We start from the raw sequence: 23,706 nt of genomic DNA, 5'->3' as shown, positions 1-23,706 counted from the left end.
CAAATTTGCTAGGTACGTGTAAGAGAACAGTGGCAATCAGTACAGATTGCAAATGACAGACTAATACAGACAGTGATACAGGAGGAGAGGACCCTGCCCCGAAGAGCTTACAATCTAGTAGGTGGGTTCTGATTAAGCAACTTCCCCAAGAAATAAGTCCAATTTGTGTACAGTGGAGGTGAATCAAAGTTAGGAAATGCACTTATAAAAATGCTTTTTTCAGAGCAGGCCAAAAGCTGGTCGTCAGTGGAACATTGTATAATACACAAATAATTATTGGAGTCTGATATATGCCGCCCAGTACTAAGGAAGAAAGAGAATCAACTACTAGCACCAACAGAAAAAGCAGCAAAAACAGAAAATGTTTTAATCATGGGAGATTTCAACTACCCTGACTTTGACTGGAGTAATGGAACTACAGGAACAGCAAAAGAGAGGAAATTTGTGAATTTAATACAAGATAATATTATGGTACAGTTTATAGAAGCCCCATTTAGAAATTTTACTCTGCTGGACCTAGTTCTTTCTAACAATACAGAGCTTATAACAAATGTGCATATAAAAGAGAATCTGCGTAGTAGTGACCATATTATGATTTCATTTAATGTAGGCTGTAAACAGGAAGCAAAAACAGGAAAGATAAAAACATTTAATTTGAATAAAGCAAATTTTCCATTATTAGGGCGGTTCTCTGTGACTTGGACTGGGAGACAATATTGTCCTCAAACAACACAGAACAGAAATGGTAATGTTTCAAGTCTGTTCTACATAAGCACACTGAAAAATATTTTCAAATGGGTAATAAGTTTAAGAGGCTAAAATTAAAACCTATGTGGCTAACAGCTTTTGTGAAAAAAGCCATAAAGAACAAGAAAAGGGCATTCCAAAAATATAAAAATATAGGATCACCTTGATCATTTGAAAACTCTAAAGAATATACCAAAAAATGTGAAAAAGATAAAATGTGCAAAACTTCAAAATGAAAGACAGATTGCAAGGAAAAGTAAGGCAAACATCCACATTTTTTAAAAATATACTAATAGGAAAGGGCATGTAGGCCCCTTAAAGGATGTCACAGGTTTGGGAACTGGGGATAAAGAAAAGGTGGATTTAATGAACACTTTTTTTAGCTCCTTTTAACAAAGGAAAATGGCAGACCTCAAGTCCAAGTTTATAATAGCAATGTCACAGCCTGTAATGAGTTACAATGGCTCAAAATTGATATGATTGAGAAACAGTTGGGCAAAATTAAGGTTGACAAAGCACCAGGACACGATGAAATACATCCACGTGTCCTCAAAAAGCTGAGCTCAGCTATTGCAAAGCCATTATTTTCAATGATTCGTTTCAATGATTCTACAAGCAGACCTGGATGTACTGTTTGATTGGGTCGTCAGATGGCAAATTACATTTACCATAGATAAATGTAAAGTTATGCACTTGGGGGCTAACAACATGCATGCTTCATACTGTCTAGGGCGAATACATTTGGGGGAGTCAGGAATGGAAGAAAATCTGGGGATTCTGGTAGATCATAGATTTAATAACAGCATGCAATCACAAGCTTCAATATCAAAAGCTAGCAAAGTACTTTCTTGTATTTAAAGAAGAAGAGGCTGCAACGATGGAGACATAATCATGCCCCTGTACAACACATTGATCAGATCACCTCTGGAATATGCAGTCCAGTTTTGGCCACCAGTTAACAAAAAGGACGTTGTGGAACTGGATTGAGTGCAGAGAAGGGCTAAATTAAACTAATAAAAGGAATGGAGGAGCTCAGCTATGAAGAGAAATTAGCTGAACTGAAGCTATTCTCCCTTGGGAAGAGACCTTTAAGGGGGATATGATCACCATGTATAAATATTTAAATGGTCTACATTAGGGAACTCTCTTCCAAATTATTCACTTTGAGATCATTACAAAGAACAGGAGGAAACTCTTTGCATCTGGAGGAAAAGAAGTTAAAGCTCCAGATAAGGAGGCATTCTTGACTGTATGGTCTCTGAAAATGTGGAATGGTCTCCCTCAGGAAGTAGTTTTAGCAACTACTATAGATTGCTTTAGCAAAAAGCTGGATGCTTTTCTAGAAGCACAGAAAATAACTGGGTATTAAGGCTTTAAAGTAAGGATAACAGTGACCATTGATCCAGGGAACATCTGATTGCCTCATGGAATCAGGAAGGATTTTTTTACCCTGTTGAAACAATTCCAGGGTTTTTTTGCCTTCCTCTGGACCGAATATGTCCATGAGGGTTTGTTTATTTCTCTAGTGGTTGAATTTGTCGGACTTATGTCTTTTTTTTTAACCTGACCTACTATGTAACTGTTAACGAACCTCGTTATTTACAGATTTTACACTACACTGCAATGTACTGAACAAACTACAAGGTGTAGGGAAAACAGCGGAAGAGATGCTTTGTGATATCAAAACATTTGAGAGAAAACTGCAGGTTTTTGAAAGAGGCCTTAAAAGTGCGCTTCAGAAACATTTTTCAAATCTAAAAATGCATTTAGAAAATTCTATAACATTTGCAGACAATCCTACAAGCCATCGGGAAATTTAAAAGGAATTTTTTAGCATTCTAGCAGCTGCAAAGGTGAACTTTAGTAACATATTTTTACAGTTCTGTAAGATGGAGACAGCTCTGTGTTTTCTTACTTCTACAGATAAACCCAAATTTGAAGAACTTGATCTTTCCTGCTTACACTGGTTAGATTTAGGACATCAGGAAATGGAGCTATTGGAATTTCCAGAAAGAATTTATTTTTCCAAATGGAGCTATGACCCGCCTAACACACTTCAGGAGATTAAAGGGATGACAAATGACAGCACTGTTAGTTCTGGATAAATTGCTGGCACTTTTTGTGATAAATAAGTGGGTTTTGGGTTGCACTTTGGGCACTCTCTAAAAGATTTGCCATCACTGGTATAAAAAAACGTACAAAATATTCTAAAGTGCGTTGTACAGAGCCATATTGTTTTTCCAGGAAAATCCTTCCACAGGTCAGAAACAACATGGAAATATTGTCAGATATTTGGTTGCAAATAATACAGAAACAAATGGTACAAATGCATAGTAATACATTGTCAAAAGATTACCAATGGTCATAACTGTACATTGTACAAACAATGTGATTGTAGCTGTTTTTATGTTGGGAAGACTAAAAGACAGTTTAGAAAAAGGATATGTAAACATGTATATGCAATAACAAATGGGAAAATCATCTATCCGGTCAGTTACCATGTTGGCACCATACATCTTCTCAGGTGGACTAAAACCATCAGCATTGATTTCTATTTTGCCTGTGTTCCAATTTTTGATTCCCCAATAAGGAAGGATATTTTTAAGTTTTCCTCAGTATAACTCCCAACGTAATCCTTTTTAAAAGGCCAAATCATTTTTTATCTCAGTAAATGTTACCTCAAACAATCTTTTGGATAAAAAACTATATTGGTGCCCCCCTATATTACTATTTCTATAATTCATCTAGGTTTCCTTCATCCATGCAACCTAGATGTTTCCCTTGGATCAAGAACCTAACCTGGTCATATATCTGTCTGTTTTCAAGATTAGTTCCAAGACATTGATTTTCATTCCTTTTTACAACAAAGGGTAACTACTATTATATTGTAAATAAAGTTTACCCATACATTAAAATATATTTCTATCTTTGACCTTTTTGCTTTGATTTAGTTATAGGAGTCTTCTGTATTTTCTTCCTGTGTTCTTCCTGAAGTCTTCCTGTGAAACGCGTCAGGCTTCGACTTTCAATTAACCTTTGTTGTTTGTATGTCAGACTTACCCTATACCATATATATATATATATATATATATATATATATATATATATAAAAGGGATCGCCTTTGCTGGGGGTCAAAGGACACTTGTCTGGTTCATCCTTTTCAGATCACACACTGAGGTATAAGTGTTAAGCTGACTGGTAGCCAGGTTTATTAGAAGGTTGCAGATAAAATAACAAAACAGCAAAAGAAAACCTTGCCTGTCCGGCACTTACTATACATCCGACGTACCTGTCTATCAGCTGGAGGGCTTCTCCCTGTCAGCTCAAAATAAAACTTTCAGCAACCTTTTACTCCAACTTTTACCAACTTTCTGTGTCCCCAGGCAGAGAGAGACTGACTGAGCTCCTGGCTCTGTTATATCCCCACCCTCAGTGCTGCTGCATTAATTACCTCGCAGGTGAGAGTCTTCCACCTGCTACTTCACATAGGAGAGGAATCTTGGGCAAATATACCTTCCTTCCACCACCAATCCTGCATTGGTGTCACAATATATATATATTGTGATAGATTACTGAGGGTTGCTCATGGTAACAGGATGATTACAGGGCAGATTAGAGGCAGCAGACTCCAAAACTCCAAAATAACATCAGTTTGTATTTGTTTAGTGTGCACACTCCACAGCTTTACACCAAAACAATAAACAGTAGCCCGGCTGGGCCTCTGGCTACCTCACTTAGGTGCCCTCTCTTACTAAAACATTCATATATCAGTACTGTTCCACTCACAGTTTTGTAGTACTGTTTGGCCGCTGGCTTTCCTGGAATACTCTGGCTCTCTCTCAGCCTGGAATCTACTCCGGCTCTCCCCCAGCCTGCAATCCACTTTGGCATTCTCTCAGCCTGGAATCCACTCTGGCTCTCTCTCAGCCTGGAATCCACCCTGGCTCTCTCTCAGCCTGGAATCCACTCTGGCTCTCTCTCAGCCTGGAACCCTCTCTGGTTCTCTCTCAGCCTGGAATCCACTCTGGCTCTCTCTCAGCCTCTTGCTAATTAAATTCCCCCCAGCCTCTTGCTTATCAAATTCCCTCCAGCCTCTTGTTGATCAAATTCCCCTTAACCTATCCAAACCTAATAATTCTCTCTTTCCCTGAAGCCTTTACTGTCACAATATATATATATATATATATATATATATATGACAAAATTGAGTTCATTGGGGGTTCTCCTAAATATTTTACTAAGGTGCTTGCCAACAGACTCTCTCCTCTTTTCCAGGAACATGTGGGTATTGATCAGGTTGGTTTTGTTCCTGAACGAAAGGCTATGTCCTTCAATGCACAGTGTACTTATACTACAGGTAGCCATAAAATCCTACAATCTAATAACTTCAAAGAACAATAGATAACTTTTGTGACTGGACACTCAAGTAGCTTTTGAGGTTCTTGGTTTTTAAACAAATTGATTACATTATGATATAAAGCAAGTATTTTATTTGTAAAATATTTGCTACTTACCCTTTGAAGTTCCTGGTTCTTTTCTTCCAATTGTGCTTCAAGCTGGCGGAGCCTCTCTTCAAAATTTCCATGTCGCTCTTCAGCCTTGGTGAGATAGGAAAAAAGGACAGAAGATGAACTCAGTGGAAATTTGTTGATAAATTTATTTCAGCACCAAACAGCTCTCCACTGTCGCTAGTGGTGGACAGAGCCAACAGTGGGCCACAGTGCAGGACTTATTTGGGGACTCTGTTAGCTTCAATTCAACCACTGAATGTAAAGAGCCAAAAAATGTGCAAATAAAAATATATTTAATATACTACACATACCATGGAAACATCAGAGACATTAGGGCCACCAAATGCCGGTAGCAATAGACTAGTAATTAGATTGGTTGGCTAAACATCAGATAGCAATGAACATCCCATACCTGAGAAAGAAAAAGGAAACATTTTTGAAGAACATGATTTAGGGGTTATCTTCCTCCCAGTGTAACTAACCAGACATAGTAGTAGTGATTGAAACCGATTGAAACCATTATTGGTGAGGATGGGATGGAATATATATATATGCCAAACATGTAATTCTCCATTAAATACAAGGGGTCAAATTGACCCAACTGGGGCTAAAGATCATTCACACTTGGGAGAACAGGTTAATTGGAAAAGAGTAAGAAAGAGGGTAGGGGTAAATCAGGCATTATCAAATAATCAATATGTATAAATCAAGGCAATATTATAGGAGGTGTAAAGATATGGTGGCTCATGCAGCAATAAATCTGGAAGCCCTAATATGCAGGCCACAGTACAAGAAACATGAATGGCTGGACTAAGTGCCCAATTGGGACACATTTTTATACAAGCTGCCTAGAATGGATAAACCTGATTTTCACTGCAATAAGGGATAAACTTTTCAAATAGACATCGAACAAATGCAGAAAGAAAAGAGAATGTCAGTAAAAACAGTGGTAGGGAGACGTACAAAAAAGGAAGGAAAAATAGTAATAGTAGTATATTATGTTGGAATTATGGCAACATATGTTATAAATGTGGCAAAATGTGTAATTTGGCCAGGGAAGGAAGACAGCCCTATTTCCCTTTTATGTAGACATGAAGTTTAACTCCTCCTGGTGCCTGACATAAATGACTGTGGCACTTTGAACACACCAATTCTTCGTCCGCAGACTCCTAAGCCTTGGCCCAAGATGGCTGCCGGCCAGGAATTCCAGTCATGCGGCCCTATCTGTTTCTACGCAGACTCACACCAGCATGCCTCAGAGGCCAGGTAGGAGCCGGGGATCGGAAGCAGGAGGGTGGATTAGTGATTCTCCTCCTTCATCTCCAGCACAGCCTTAGGTGGAAGCCTGCTCTCCTGACCACATATATGTACCATCGTGCTCTAAATACATGGTTCCTGTCAGCAGCCCCTGCTCTCTTGGCATGAAAGATAGAGACCAGTCTCCTATACAAGGCGTCTCTGCTCCTACATGCACAAGTAACAGATTCCTTTCCCTAGCACAGGATGATCTTCCTGCAGATTCTCCTGCCGCACTACTTGGGGAAGCTAGATTGATCTCTCATTTAGCAGCTTTACTTCAATCAGAATTAGTTAAGAGCTCAGCTACTATTACATCAGACCTTAGGTAAGACCTTTGAAGCTTAGGTTCCAGGCTAGACCTAATTAAGCAGAAAATGGATGAAACCACTGCAAGAGTTTCTCAGAATACACATCAGATATCAGTACTGGACACACAACTGGATGATTTACAACTCAAAATTGATGATCTTAAAAATCGCACCCACAGGTACAACTTCTGCATTTGCGGGCTGCCTGAATCTGTCAAGGAAGTTACAGCAGCAGTCAAGCAATTCCTCAAAGCTATGTTACCTGACATACCGGACTCGCAGCTTGAAATTGATAGAGCCCATCGAACACTTATTGCCCCTAGGCCAGATGGTCCTCCTCTGGACATAAGTGTTAAACCTCATTACTTTTCCACTAAAGAGGCTCTAATGAAGATTGCAAGAGGCCAGGATACAAGGCAAGACTTACTCCTTTTCTACCTTTGAGGAAGGAAAAAGAGTGTTGTGGATGTTGGATTTGCTTCCTACTAACTTTCTTCAAACAGCTCCATCAGAGGTCCAGTTTCCAGTTTGCTTCTCTGTGCCCCCTCTGGAACAAGTCTAAAGAGAGTACCAAACATGTCAATAAGCCTACCTGAATGAAGGGTCAACACTGCCTTGCAGTTTGCCTTTATTATTATGCTCCTCCAGAAAGACGGTTCTCCCAGTGAGATGTGCCCGTCCATTTTTTTTTACTGTTTAAGATTGATATCCTTGGGTCTTTATTTTTTGAATTATGATGTCTTTCTCTAATGCCTAATAGTTTTTACTAAATGTTCGACCATATCTCAAACCCTGCCTCTGTATCCCGGTGTGCTTGGGACAACTTCTGGTCCCTTTTGCAGATGGACCTTGGGCTGGCTCCCACCTGTCCGACTTGGATTGGTCCGGAGGCTGGGGAGTCAGACCGAGTTCCCCTAATTGTACTAAGATTATGTGAAAAGTTTTTTTGTGGTTTTTATGTTTTTTTTTGTCTTTTTGGTTGTGTTTTTCTTCCTCAGTGTTACCAGGATTCCTTCCCAGTGCTCCTCCCGCCTAGAGGACTCTGCTCTCGATTACACATTTGTGTATTTTTTGATGGTCAAAAGTGGATGTTAAAAGTATGGGAGGCCCTTCCTCACTGGTAGCACTTTCCCACAATGTCCAGGGGCCTTACAAAAGACTCACTTTTCTCGCTCCTCTATGCCCCACTTCCTGCACAAGAGTTTTCCACTGTTTCATCAAACAGAAACTCAGAAAAGAAGAAATGTGGGGTTATGATCAGTTTCTTGAGGAATCTGAATTTTTTCTCCCAAGAAGTGGTTAGAGATCCAGGAGGCAGATATTTATTAGTTACTGGCTCCATTGAAGGTCACTTTCTGACGGTAGCCTCATACTATGCCCCTAACGAAGGGCAGCTGAATTATTTTTCTCGTTATTGCTTCAAAGGTTTAGGGCTCTCTACTTATCATGGGAGACTTTAATTTGGCACTGGATCAGGTTTTGGACAAGACCAACATGCCTAGATATCGCTACCTTCCGAAGAAAAGCCATACATTTAAAACATACTATTGAAACAGTATGATCTCATTGATATTTGGCAGGAGATGAACCCTTTGGCTAGGGACTACACTTCTTTTCAGTGGCTAACAATTTATATTCCCGTATGGTCATATATTTCTACATCCCGATTGATTCCCCAGGTGACCAAGGCTTGGATTTTGTCCACACCTTGGTCAGATAACGATCTTGTAGTTGTGGTATGGGGGGCCTAAAAGGTTACCAACCATGATTCCGTTGGAGAATTAATGAAAGCCTCTTAACTGATCCCCTGTCCCATGAAGAAATAGTGGGATTGATTGCTGTGTTCTTCTTAGTTGATCACCTGGAGGATACATCTCCTGCCAATATTTGGGAGGGATTAGGGGTACATTAGAGGTAAACTAATTAAAATTTGGACTCAAAGGAAGAAGGCTAAAGATAAGTTTATCCATTCAATTTGGTCAGTAAAAGGGATCTTCCGAGACAGGAATACCTCTGATATCGACAAATTAAATAATTTGTCTGTTCCAAGATTCAACAGCCCCTCGTCCTATGTGTTCCACTCCATTCAAAAGTTCCTGTAGATCTATTGCTGACACCAAAGGTCAAATTTCGATAATTTACCCAGCTCTGGTGGCCACAAAGCACACACTGAATTACATGAGGGGTTGGGCAGATGATTTAGGGCTTTCCTGGACCCAAGAGGATTGGAATGAAGAGGCCTTCTCTCTATCTAAAATCTTGCTCAATTCTTCATTAGTAGAAGCTAATTATAAATTCATTCTTAGTTGGTACTTGATGCCGGATAGACTTTCTAAATGTCTTCCTTCTACCTCCCCTATGTGCATCAGGGGTTGTGATGCCAGAGGCACCATGGTTCATATGTGGTGGTCCTGCCCTACAGCTCAGAACTTTTGGTCAGTGGTATTCTGGATAATCTCCGGGGGTTATATAGAAGGAGGTACAGTGTATGCCGGAGAGTGCTTTATTTAGTAAATGTGGGGGTTCCTAAACATTCTTTGAAACTGATAAAACTTATTCTGTTGGCTGCTGCATCACTTTGGCTAAATCGTGGAAATCTAATTTGATTTTGCTAGACCCTCTTTTCACAAAAATGGACTGGATTTTGGTTAGCAATAGGCTAACACACCTTATAATACTCTAGAAAAATTTGATGCTATTTGGGATCCCTAGAAGGAATACAGATCTTACTAGATGGGTGACTTTTCTCTGTCGTCTACCCCCTTCCCCCCTTGTCCCTCCCCCTTCTCCACCCTAGTCCTCATCCGTTTGGCCTTGGGGCATGAAGGGTGGTGTATAACAGTAATATGCAATTTCCTTTTTTTTTTTAACTTTCATAAAACAATGTTATTGCGTAATCTGTCAGTTGATGAGGCATGTTTGTCTACCTGGTAATATTGGTATTATCATCCTTTTCATTGCTGTTGTCAATTTATTCTTTTTGAAAAACACAATAAAAACATTTAAATACAACATAACATTTTCCTGCCTCTTTCCTGCCTTTCCTCCCACCAACATTTTCCTGCCTCTTCATAAACGGGCAACAGAGTTTTGTACTCTTTTGAAAAACATGTGGATACTTTGCAATTAGTGGTGTTAGGTGACTCCGGAAAGCTATTTTTACTGGGGGATGTATAAATACATAACCCTCTTTACCCCTGGCATCATGGGCCTTTCAAAATAAGGCTAAGGTAATAACACACTCTCTTGAGCATAATACACCAGCTAACTCACCAACACACTCTTCAACAGGACATGATCCTATCTTGTTACCTATGGACATATCCAATTCAGAACCTGCATTACCAGGGTCACAACACCCCCCCCCCCCCTCTTCTATGGCTCAAGAAGTTTTCAACCTTTTACTGCCTTACTTTGATAAAAAATTTAATACCTTGCAGTCTTCACTCGATGCAACCCTCCAACAAATTTCTAATGACACTGGCTATATAACGGAGCTAGAGCAAAGAGTTAGCAACTTGGAGGACCAAGTTCAGGCACACCAATACACCTTTTCTAAACAATCAACCCAATTGTCATCGCTCTCAGAAAAATATGAAGACCTGGGGAATCTAAACCGTCATTCTAACCTTCGCTTTCTGGGGATTCCAGAGACTTATAAATACTGCTGAAATTTATTACAGTGGATCTTATGCGTGCTCCCTATCTGGAGCCACTGTCATCACGTATGATAGAACGCATACAACGTCTTGGCCTGAAGAAACGTGCTTTTAATGCCAGACCACGTGCGGTAATCGCGAAGTTCTTCAATTTTTTTGAATAAGGAACGTATCCTATCTATAAAAAATCTGTCTCCTTACAGGTTAATGGGTACAAAATTCCCATCTTCCAAGATTTCACAGCCTCTGTAACTCGGCAAAAAATGGCTTTTTCTCCCGCTTGCAAATTTCCTGTTCAGCAAAAAATCCGCTTTGCTCTATTGTATTCAGCGAAGCTGAAGGTCACGATTAATGGAACTACTTTATTACTGGAAGATCCGGAGTCTAACTTATCAGGCCTGCAAGAAATATTATCTCCATCCACTACAGATGAACCAACTGGATTGTAACTATTACCAGCTGTCCTTGTTTTTAGGACTTTGCTCCACAAATCTTTTTTTTTTTTTTTTTACTAAAGGACCTAATGTTACAGTACTTGTTGCAACAAATGCATAGTACAATGGCAAGATTTTTAATGTTGGTTTTTACTATCCTCACATTCATAGGTTATGCTAACACCTAAGTGGAAACAACGTTCTATATGTACATGTTTAGTTATTTTGGTGATTTTGGTATGATCATTGGCAAAACATTTTGAATATAGTTTAAGATTGCTTAAGTTTGGTGCCTTCCCTTACACAGGGAAAGATAATACAACGTTAGGTTTACTTAAAAAAAAAATGGTTATCAGTGAAATATGTTTGGTGAACTATTTGCATATATTCTCATGATTAATCTCTGAACTGCTCCATTGAGATACACAAGGTTTGTCTATTATACAACACATGTTGCTTTTTACTTTTTTCAAATGGGTAGAATAGCCTGGGACAATTCCACCCATCACTTATGTGTACAGCTTGATAGATTTTACATTTTAATTTATGGAAATCAGGAATGACTTAAATGTACCACCTGACCGCCATCCTACTATTAAGGGGGAACTCAGTCTAGTAGCCTGGAATGTGGGAGGCCTCAATCACCCTATTAAACATCACAAAGTGAATTTCCCAATTGCGCTCCTTTCACCCAGATGTCACCTTTTTACAGGAAACACATTTAAGAAAGGGAGATACTTTGCGTCTCCCAAGATCTTGGATGGGAGAGGTGATTGCTTCCTCCTACATCAAGAAAAAGAGAGGGGTAGCTATAATTTTTCAAAGAGCATTGACTTTTCAATTACTTGACATTCAGATGGATCCGAGTTATCTGTTGGTAAAGGAGATTATCTACAGTACTACCTGCTCACTCTTTAATATCACTCCTTAACATCCTTTTTCACAAAATCTCTAAAGTGTTGTATCAGCCTATTTTTTTATCAGATCATGCTCCTGTCTCCATGAGGGTGGAACTTGCATACTCAATCCTCAAGATGGCACGTCCCCACATAACTATCTTCCTCTCCAGCTTTTCAATCCTTTTTAACTACATCTTGGGCTAATTTCCAAGATGACAACATTCATGCACTGGGAGGATCAGGTATTACTCTGGGAAAGAGGAAGGGCTGTCACGAGGGGCAAAATCTCATCCTATGTGATCAAGCAAAGGGAAGAGGAAAGGATGTTATGCAAATCACTTCATGACAATGTTGCGGCGGCACACTGTGAACATGTGCATTACCCCACAGGTACTACTAGATGAGCCTAGTTGCAAGCTGCAATGGTCTTAAACAATCATTTACATGCTAAGGCGTTACTTAAAGCTCGACATTCCAAATTTAAATTCTACCGCTGGGAAAAAAAACGTGCCCCCTGCTGGCCAAATTGGCATCGCCCCAAAAACCCAAATGTTCTATCCATACCCCACGAGATGGATCTGGCTCCAAATTCTATTTAACAGGCAGAAATTCTTTTTATTTTTGAAAACTACTAAACACAAATTTATTCTGCACATTTCCCAGAGGAAGCTGATGTAACGCCTTACCTGCAGAAGGCAGATCTACCAACTCTATCATTGTCCCAGCAAGAGCAGTTAAATGCCCCGATATGGAGGAGGTTGCGAGGGCTATTAAACCTCTTCCACTGAGTAAAACCCCAGGTCCAGATAGATAGACTATCAGACTATGAATTCTTTAAGCATTGGAAACATATTTTTCTACATACCTTTCCAAATTTTACATACCTTTCCAAATTTTACTCAAGCTCACACCTCTTTATTACACAAGCTGTTTAAGGATACTGAATGTCCTTCTTTCTATAGAGCAATTGCTCTGCTTAACACAGATTACAAGGTGATGGCAAAAATTAGGCTAGTCGAAAACAACCAATACTGCCAACCCTGTTAACCAATCATCAACTGGGATTCCTTAGAAATCGACTTATCTCAAAACTGATAAGAACGGTAATAGCTGCAACTATGCTTCCGTATAGTTAGAATCATGTGCTTCTAAGTCTTGACACTGAAAAAGCATTTGATAAGATACTCTGGCCCTATTTGCATTCATTGCTTGAACATAGGCAATTCGGCAAATGGTTTCAAACATACACAACATTTTTGTACAATCATCCTACTACGCACCTTTTAGTAAATAATCACCTCTCACAGCCCATAACTATGTATAGTGGAACAAGACAGGGCTGCCCTGTCTCCATTATTATTTAACCTTGCGTTGGACCCATTACGACTTCGATTGAGGCAGACCCCAGGTTCTCTGGAATAAAATTTGGCTTCACAGAAATTAAAATTACTGCCTACGTGATTTACATACTTTTTTCATTGCAAACCCAAAGGATTCTCTTTTTTTATAATGAATACTTTTCAGTTATTTCACAAAATATCAGGATACACCATACATTTGGATAAATCTGTGGCTCTTTTGTTGTTTCCCAAACATAAACCTGGCTGGAGCTCCCTTTATCTATTTAAATGGGCAAAGTCCCATTTTAGATATCTAGGGGTGCTGATTCCTAAAAACCCTGCGAAAATCTATAATTTGAATTTTGTGCAAGCCATTCGATCAATGAAAAGAGGGTTTAAATCATTGGCCTCCCGCACACTTTCTTTTACGGGTAGAGTGGCATTAATCAAAATTATTGCCTTTCCCAGGTTGTGATTTCTATTCCAAACTCTTCCTATTTTCTTACTACCCCAAGATTTAAAACAAATAAATGTTTTGTTTAGATTGTTTATTTGGGCAGTAAACACACTGTGGCTAATCGTATGATTCTACAACAAACCATGAAAAATGGTTGGCTAAACTTGCCAGATGTGGCCCTATACAACCAAGCTGCACTACTACGTATAATAAAGAATTGGATACATGGGACGTCCTTTTATATAAAAGTACAAGTAGATTTCTCACTATATATCCCCTGGAACCTCCTAGCCATTCTACATACTCATAAAGAAATGTTGCCTGAGGGGATCCAAAATACCCTCTAATGTTTTCTCAATGGCAATTCTTTTCTCAGTGGCTCTTCTTGCGCAAAGCAGAATCTCTTAACGCTCACACTTCCTTGTATCTTCCACTTTCAGGCAATGGTGAATTTACTTCTTGGTTTTCCTCTTCATTGTTGGTTAATTTGGCCAACAAGGGCCTCACTTCTGTTCAGATGCTAACTGATCCAAGAAGTTATAGGGCTTACATTGAAGAGGAAATTCCCCTTTATGACAAATAGTATTTTTTTTGCTGATTCAAGTAAGGGTGTACACCTCAAGGATAGCCAGAGTATTGGCTCCACGAGACTGGCATAACCCCCTGGATACTATGCCACTAACCCCCCTGCTTCTTCCAAAGCTATTTCCAAACTATACAATTTTCTAAGAAATGACTAGGACTACTCTACCGCTAGTATGGCGAAATGGCAGAAGCACTTCCCTAATTTATCTGTCACAAAAATCCTACAGATGTACCAGGTATCATGGAAGGCTGTACCAGCGGTACCGAGTAATGTTTTTTCGCCTTTTTCATAGAAACTATATTTCCCCTCAGAGAGCCGATTTGTATGGGACTCTTGGATGGGGATACATGTTTTAAGTGTGGGGCCCATGAGGCAACTCTTTATCACAAAATATGGGAATGCCTGGTTTTTAAGCATTTCTGGTATCAATTGGTTAATTATATTCATATAAATTTGCTGAACTATATACCCTTCACTCTTGAACAGGCAGTTTTTTGGGTTAGTGGTGGTTTCGGGTGTCCGGTTTGCCAGGGGAGCAAGGCGATTGGCACCGCTACTTTCAGCGGTAGCTAAGAAAACCATTTTACATTGATCAACACAATTTACTTGTATAGATTTATTGGACAATTGATACTCTACACACACAAAAAGAATTATTTGAAAATGTATGCATGTTTCAATATTGTGATACAATTGTATATTTGCTTGCCTTATATATTGAAGTTAGCTGTCAATACATGGATTGTCTTTTGCATACAGTTGCACTTTTGATGTCTGCGAGTCCCCTGAGGAAGCCATATAGGACGAAATGCGTCGGGACACAATATCTACTTGCTTTCCCCATTCAGCTCATGTGTACCTGGGAATCAATGTCTAGAATTTATACTCTATTCCTCTACTCATCATTTGAAAACTATAAAGAATTTACCAAAATATGTAAAAAGGAGAAAAAATGTGTAAAACTTCAAAAATGAAAGACAGATAGCAAAGGAAAGTAAAGCAAATCTCCCCAAATTTTTTAAATATATTAATAGCAAAAAGATTAGATCTGAGCATGTAGGCCCCTTAAAGAATGTCTTTGGGTTTGTAACTGGGGATGAAGAAAAGGCGGATTTACTAACTACTTTTTTTAGCTCTGTGTACACAAAGCAAAATGGCAGAGCTCAAGTCCAAATTCGTAATAGCAATGTCACTGCTAGGGATGAGCGAGCAAGATTTTTAAATTCGATTTTGCGACGAATCGGGCCTTTCCCGTGTACTGAACATGTAAGCGAGAACAGCCTTGTGATTCGCCATGAGGTCGTGTTCTCATTGAACTAATGAAGGAAAAAGCAGGGGGCAGTAACAGTGAAAAATGACAGGGGGAATCCCGGCTGGAAGTGAATCATTTCCTACCAGGATGCACAGCAAGGCCCAGCAGCCAATCAGGAGAGATCGGAGCGCAGGCATATATATACAGGGAAGGAGGGAGGGGTTAGTCACTCCATATTGTGTACTGTGTGGAGGATAGATGCAGGGAGAGATGTGTAGTGTGATGGGGACAGTGTAGAAGCCTCCTTAGTTCATTGTTAGCTGGATAGTCCAGTGTTTTATAGGGCATTTACATTTACATGAGCTACTAGCTAGTCAGTTTTGTTAAATTGTCAGCAGTCAGCACATTTAGTGCAAGTTATATTGTGTGTATTACACTCTTAGGTGCTGTTCACTGACTGCACATGCACTGAAGGTACAATTGTGGAAGACACTGTTAGTCATCTTTTTTCACACTGTACATTCACTAAAGCACAATCAATTGCATTTCCTATTTACCAAAAAAGGCTATTTTGTACAGTGAAATTTCTGTGCTACTTTAAAACAAATAAAGATATTTTAGTGTGTGATACCTGTTCCTATTTACCAAAAAGAACTGTTTGGTATAGGGAAATTTCTGGCCTACTGTAAAATAAATACAGATATTTTAGTGTTTGATACCTGTTCCTATTTACCAAAGACGACTTTTTGGTAACAGTGAAATTTCTGTCCTACTGTAAAATAAATAGTTTTTTTTAATGTTTGATACCTGTTCCTATTTACCAAAGAAGACTGTTTGGTTCAGTGAAATGTATGGCCTACTGTAAAAAAAAATACAGATATTTCAGTGTTTGATACCTATTCTTATTTACCAAAAAAACCATTTGGTACAGGTGCATTTTTGCCCGAAAAGTAAAAGATGAGAGGTAGACCAAGAGGAATGCGTGGTGTTGGGTGACCTGCCGCATCTGGCAGGGGCATACTCCCCGGGAGACCGCCACTGTAGGACAGCAGCAGCAGCAAACTGTTGGAGGCAGCAGCACAAGTTTTCAAACAGGTCTGAGAAGTGTGCGGAGCACCAGTATGCTGGTAGATGTATTGAGGGGCGGAATACAATCATACAGCCCTGTCATGTGAAGAGGATTGTGGACTGGGTCTCAAAGGCCTCAATTGCTGCAGCAGCAGCAGGAACCAGCACAGCAGTGACAGGAGCAAACACATATGTTAGCGTGGCTAATGTGCCTGTACCTCCCGATGACTCTTCCATGTTGTTTAACGAACAGCCTAAGGATCTGTCAGTGTGAAGTTCCGAGCAGGAGGCAGACTTTGAGACCCTTGGAGGGTGTGGTCAGGACTTGCTGGGCGAGGGTTCTGGAACAGTGGCTGTATTTGCAGACGTTGGCTTACATGAAAATGAGGATGATGATGACGACCGTGATGTCACCTGTTATGTGTAAGGGCTAGCAGCAGTTCCAAAACAGACGCAGAGGAAAGGCTGCAGCAGCAACATACTGGGGATGGATGGGGCCGCAAATCTGCCTCATGTGAGTCCCACAGAAGAGACAGGCAAGTGGGCACAAGCACGGGAACAGTCAGAGATGATGTGACCGTGGGGGAGATTGAGCTGGAGCAGACACAGGGCACCCAGCAGATGCAGAGGCAGGCAAAGAAAAAGAGCAGCAAAGTGGTTGCACGCACCTCTCCAGTGTGGTCCTTTTTCACGCTAAAAGACGATGGCGAATGCCTAGCAATCTGCATCCTGTGCCACAGTCAGATTCGCAGAGGACAGGCCGAATCATATTTGGGTACAACATCCCTGCTTTCCCACATGCCCAAGAACCACAAACCAAAGTGGGAGCAGTACTTGTGTTCTCTTGACCATATCATGACCATGTGCAACCATGTCATCGTTTCTTTTTCCACCTGCATTGACTCCTTCTCGACCTCCAACTGTCATTGCCAGTACGTCTCAGGATGTTGGTGCCAGCCAGACATCCAGCTGCAAGAAAATATCAGCTTCTGCCCGCAGGTTTTGTGGCGTCAGATGACATTTGTGGTCGCAAGATGGGTACTCCAGTGACCCCTTCAGCTCCCCTGTCTCCCAGTCCCTTCAGCCCACTCTACCGGAGTTCTGCGCAAGTCATCAGGCTATGGTCCCAACCAACAAAAGAGTAATTAAACCCAATTCATGTCTAGCTAAACTTTTGGCCTTGTAGCTACTGCCGTACAGCATTGTGGATTCGGCTCCCTTCTGTGACCTTATGGCCAGTGCCGAGCGGCGGTGGAATATACCAAGCAGGGAACACTTCTCCCACACAGCTGTAGCCAGTTTACATGCACATGTAATGGAAAACCTCTCCCGGACATTGGCATTCTCTGTGTCCAGCCAAATCCAGGTCACCATGGAGAGTTGGACAACCAGGCACAAAGTGGGACAATACCTGTCCTTCACTGCTCACTGGGTGGCCTTGCATAGCTCAGTGGGTGGTGGTCTGCAAGAGGCAGAGGGGTGTGATGGGAAAGCATGAACCACCCCAGTCCTCTCCTTCCCCTTCCTGCATTCCTTCTACCGTCAACCTCTCATTTTTCGACACTCCTCCTGAAAAGCCAGCAGCGGAGGACATTGTGGTTAAGCAAGCATGCCTCTACGGCTCCCTCAAGCACACGCATTGCCAGGCAGTGCTAAAACTGGTGTCCTTAGGGGAGAAAAGTCACACCACCAGAGAACTCTTGTCCACTTTGCACAGAGAGTTTGAGGCTTGGCTGACACCCCCCAGCTCAACCAGGCAACGTAGTGTGCGACAACAGGGCCAACCTTGTGGGCGGCCACAAGGTTGGCCCTGTTGTCGCACACTACGTTGCCTGGCTGTGCATGGGCCGCATAACATATGTGCCCTGCTTTGCACACGTACTGAACCTGAAGGTGCAGAAGTTCCTCCACACGCACAAAACATCTTGGTCTGGCCCTTCTACGTTTAATCACAAATTTCAGATATTTGTATTACAGTACTCCATTCACTAAAATTGTATTACACACTTCTGGGTGGGTGGCATTGTCGATGCACTACACTCAGCTCTAGATGTCAGTTACCAGTGCACTCCCTGCTTCTTCTCAGGGCCCACCGGTTCCTCCTGCTGCTGCTGTTGCCGCCTGTCAGTACTCCATGCACTATAATTGTATTACACACTTCTGGATGGCATTGACAATGCACTACACCAAGCTCTAGATGCCAGTTACCAATGGGGTCCCTGCTCTGTCTCGGGGCCCACCGCCTCCTCCTGCTGCTGCTGCTGCCACCTGTCTCCATTCACTAAAGTTGTAATACACACTTCTGGATGGCATTGACGATGCTCTACACCAAGCTCTAGATGCCAGTTACCAATGCGCTCTCCCTGGCGATAGCTGACCAGAGGCCACACACTTCTACTGCTCTTGCTGGCCCACGCTCCGTGTCTGGTCCTCCACAATTTTGCCTAATGTCACCACGTTACTTCTCCACAACTTTATGGGTGGCATTCCTAACACATGTCATCCAGGTCATGATGCCAGCTAGCAATGCGGTCTTCTGCTGTTTTGACGGCAGAGACTGCTGGTAGTGGGTTGAGTTCACATGTAGCGCCACCCTTTCTTAATGTCCTAATGTTAATTCTGCGTTCTGTACGCTGTCCATAACGCAAAAATCCTATTTGCCTGCTGCCACTTTACCTGCCATTTTTTTCTGGAAAACCACAAGTTCTTTTGAATCTTTTGTATTTTTCCCTTATTGCCACTGTTCTCCTACACATACCTAGCACATTTGGTGGTTCTAATGTGTCTTTGCTATTAAGGTTTAAAGTTGGCCCCTTGACTTTAATAGAATTAAACGCAAAATCGGTCTGCCGAAATTTCCTGGACCCATTGGAAGTTCGAGGAAATTTTTGCTAAACTGTCAGAGGCCTTCTCGCTCATCCCTAGTCACTGCCTTAAATGAGTCACAATGGCTCAAAACTTATATGATTGAGAAACAGTTGGGCAAAATTAAGGTTGACAAAGCACAAGGACATCCACGTGTCCTCAAGGAGCTGAGCTCAGTTTTTTCTAATTTTTAGAGAATCTTTAGTCACTGGCATGGTACCGATGGATTGGCGTAAGGCCAATGTGGTTCCTATCTTCAAAAAGGTAGCAAAGTCATTACCAGTTAACTACAGACGGGTTAGTTTACCGTCCATAGTTGGAAAGGTCCTAGAGAGTTTGATAAAGAATCACATAAATGAGTTTTTGCTAGAAAATAATATTATAGGTTATAGTCAGCATAGCTTAAAGCAAGACTTAAGTTGTCAAACAAATTTACTTTCTTATTATGACGAAGTAAGTAAACAGATACACAGTGGAATAGCAGTTGATATAGTGTACTTGGACTTTGCTAAAGCATTTGACACTGTACCCCACAGATGGTTAATATGCATGTTAGGGTCAATAGGTTTAGAAAAGTCAATCTGTCTGACTTAAAGACCATATCCAGAGAGTTGTAATTAATGATTCATACTCTGAATGGTCTAAGGTTATTAGTGGTGTACCCTGGGGTTTAGTGTTGGGACCTTTACTGTTTAACATCTTTATAAATAATTTAGAGTTTTGGATTAAAAGTACCATTTCTGTGTTTGCAGATGATACCAAACTATGTAATGGAATTAAATCCATACAGGATGTCTATAATCTACAAGCAGACCTGCATGTACTGTTCGATTGGGCAGCCAAGTGGCAAATGACATTTAATATGGATAAATGTAAAGGTATGCACCTGGGGGCTAACAACATGCATGCGTCATACTGTCTAGAGGCATACATTTGGGGGAGTCAGAAATGGAAAAGGATCTGGGGGTTCTGGTATATCAAAGACTTATTAACAGCATGCAACGGCAAGCTGCAATATCTAAAACAAGTAAAGTACTTTCTTGTATTAAAAGAGGAATAGACCACAGAAATGGAGACAAAATCCTGCCCCTGTACAAAGCATTGGTCAGACCACATCTGGAATATGCAGTCCAGTTTTGGGCACCAGTTCACAAAAAGGACATTGTGGAATTGGAGGGAGTGCAGAGAACGGCAACTAAACTAATAAAAGGAATGGAGTAGCTCAGCTATGAGGAGAGATTAGCTGAACTGAATTTATTCTCCCTTAAGAAGAGACGTTTAAGAGGGAATATGATCACCCTGTATAAATATATAAATGGTCCGTATAAAGAACTCTCTTCCCAATTATTCACTTTGAGATTGTTACAAAGAACAAGAGGGCACTCTTTGCGTTTGGAGGAAAAGAAGTTTAGGCTCCGGATAAGGAAGGGATTCTTCACTGTAAGGTCAGTGAAAATGTGGAATGGGCTCCCTCAGGAAGTAGTTTCAGCAACTAATATAGATTGCTTTAAGAAAAAGCTGGATGTATTTCTAGAAGCACAGAATATAAGTGGGTATTAAGGATTTAAAGTAAAGATAACAGAGACTGTTGATCCAGGCAACACCCTATTGCCTCATGGAATCAGGAAGGATTTTCCCTTGTTGAAGCAAATTGTACCAGGGTTCTTTCTGCCTTCATTTGGACCAACTATGTCTTATACAGTTTTATATCTGGGATATATTTCCCTATATCTGGGATGTTTATTTCCCTAGTGGTTAAACTTGATGGACTTATGTCTTTTTTCAACCTAACCTACTATAAAACTATTTAACGTGGCTTCCATCCATCACATGGTCTTCCCCTAAAAGGAAGTGAATGGCAACAGGAAGTTGCATGAACAAAGAGTTCCTTTGGCTCTGCTTCTAGGTCCCTGTTGTTTGATTCTCTTGTTCCTAATTGTTTGTGTATCGACCTCGGCTTTACCTTGACTACTCCTTATCGCTGCTTGCCCTGACCGCTGGCTTGTCTGAGTACTCTTTGTCCATAGTTCTGGTACCACGCCTTGTTTCTGCCTGTCAGCAGTCACCCGCTTCTGCGTGAATGGGGGCCGCAACCTGGATGTTGCCCGCAGCGCAACACTCTCACCTCTAGAGGCTTTGGTGAAAACCAAGCAGCTGCTTAGACTCTGCCAACTGAGCTGGTGACACAGAGGGTCCATGGTCCTGCCTTGCAGCACTGTGACACTCAACATCTGTCTCTAATAATACCCCAACCTGGTGTCCCCCATGACAGGCAACCTATTCCAATTAGTATTAAAAACTTTAACCTTTAACCTTGTGTTGGTCTGGAAGACAGAAAGAGAAAGGTTAAAAAAAAGGCAAAAAAAGAAAGAGGAAGGTTAGAAAGCAAGAGAAAGGTGTAAAAAAAAAGGAAAACAAACTGAATGAAATAGATAGGATCACACTGCTGCAAATATAAAGCAATATATGTGGTCTGACACCAGTGTGGAATGAATGATGTTAATTAAAAGTAAATCAGTCCTTGAACCACCACAAACAACCACTCTAGCACCACAACCACCAACAGCACACCTAGAGGTGAACTTTTTAAAAAATGAATACAGGCTGTCTGAGATTCCATGAATTAGAATTCCATTAATAATTTTTTTTTCAAAAGTGTGAGTAAAAAAAAAATAGGTAAAGGTATTTGTGACAAGTATTAAGACTAATATAATATAATATAGTAATAATATAATATATTATTATAATATATATTAAGACTTAACTAATATAGAAACTACCCATAGAGATTTTTCCACCTGGAATAGGCATTTTTACCTTTTTTGTAATTTGCACTCCAGATTTTTTGACTTACTCCAATAGCATTTAAAGTCATATTTTGCAGTTATGAGCAACTTTACATATACTAAATATCTAATAATATCCAAAATATGGTGTAACACCACAGACAGCTTAAAGACATCTCCCAAGCATGTGTTTTAAGGGAATGGTGTTTTCTACCATTTTACTTTTAAAGATACATTAAAAGGACCCTCTTCCTGTTGTATAGTACTTTTATAACATGTTTTGCTTACCTGTCCATCATGATACTCTTCATGCCCATTTATAACAAAAGTCTGTTTATATTCCACCAAACTTTTAACAGCGGAAATCACCCCAATAGATTTCAATAGAATTTGCTAAGATTTGGGCTCCGCGACCTTGTACCACATTCACTAAATTTGTTCTACATTCACTAAAGCCTGGTTGAATCCAACCTTTGAAGATGTGCTCATCACTAACCATCAAATAGTTCAGATTAACCAACCCTAGCCGAGGAATGCACCCCAAAAATACAGGTAAAACAACATATTTTATGATTATTAGAAAGAGTTGGAGTTGTTGGAGTTGTTTTCTGCTTTTTGTTGCCTCCCTGCACCTGTTCTGCAGCAACTATTCATAGATAGACTTAGCAAATATGATCAGTAAAAAGCAGCCCAGGACATTTCCCCCAAATGGTGCTTAGAATGAGAATATATCCAGATTTCTATTTAGGGCTCATTCTGTTTCCATTCCCCAAATAAGCCCCCGTTCACAACTATGTGACCACTTTAGTGTGGCCACACTGAGCTGCGTTGTGCTGTGCATGGTGCATGCATGTGCACACAAAAAAGTCATGCAGTGTTTTTTTGTTAAAGTTGCACCCCAATGCATGATACATGCAGCACCATTTGTTACAGGTCTGTCAGAATAAATGGCACCAGAGCGTATGCATTTTACTTGCCTTACCATCTGATAACAAATTCAGTAATGTGTCACTACACACAAGTGAACCTGACCTAAAGTCATATTAGATTATATCCCGGACAGGCAAAAGAAAGTTGTATTTGTTACCTGCAAAAGCATGTAATATTATTTTTTTTTAAAGAAGGATAATTCCTTATGCCCCTTTTGCAAAAGCAGGCATTTTTTTCCAGAAACGATCCTGGAAGCCTTGCTGTGATTAAAGAGTAAGTTTCCAGGAGAGTTTAAAAGCTACTTTTTAGAAGCACAGTTCAACATGCCCTAACTGTAAAGTCTGGTCTCCAGTGGCTAACTAAGCTAATCATAAAAAGAGTATAATTATCCTGCTGCTGATTAGATTCATTATAATACCCCACATTCTTTCCTCCTCAAAGTAGATGCTTCAGTTGCAGGAGTTGTATCTGTTCTGTTCTGAAAAGCTTAGACAGTGTTTTTTTCTTCTTAAAGAAAAAGGAAAGCGGGAATTACTTGCCGTCAAACTTGGCCTGGAAGATCAG

The 23,706-nt window shown here is 40.5% G+C and overlaps 1 protein-coding gene across 14 annotated transcripts in view; it reads right to left on the bottom strand.

The window, feature by feature from the left end:
• The window catches only part of PPFIA3 (PTPRF interacting protein alpha 3), a 511,511-nt gene that overhangs the window by 291,248 nt on the left and 196,557 nt on the right, over positions 1–23,706 (bottom strand). For all 14 annotated transcript variants that reach the window (XR_011922901.1, XR_011922900.1, XR_011922902.1 and 11 more), the window contains one exon: positions 5,263–5,346. Coding sequence is in view for 11 of the 14 variants with exons in the window: in XM_072427377.1 (XP_072283478.1) it covers positions 5,263–5,346 (84 nt within the window). In the remaining 3 variants the exon portion in view is untranslated. The remainder of the gene's footprint in view (positions 1–5,262; positions 5,347–23,706) is intronic.

Source organism: Pyxicephalus adspersus, chromosome 11 (genome assembly GCF_032062135.1).
Source record: "Pyxicephalus adspersus chromosome 11, UCB_Pads_2.0, whole genome shotgun sequence".
Taxonomy (NCBI): Eukaryota; Metazoa; Chordata; class Amphibia; order Anura; family Pyxicephalidae; genus Pyxicephalus; species Pyxicephalus adspersus.
Note: the sequence above shows the minus strand (reverse complement) of the source record. Positions and strands in the feature narration are given on the sequence as shown.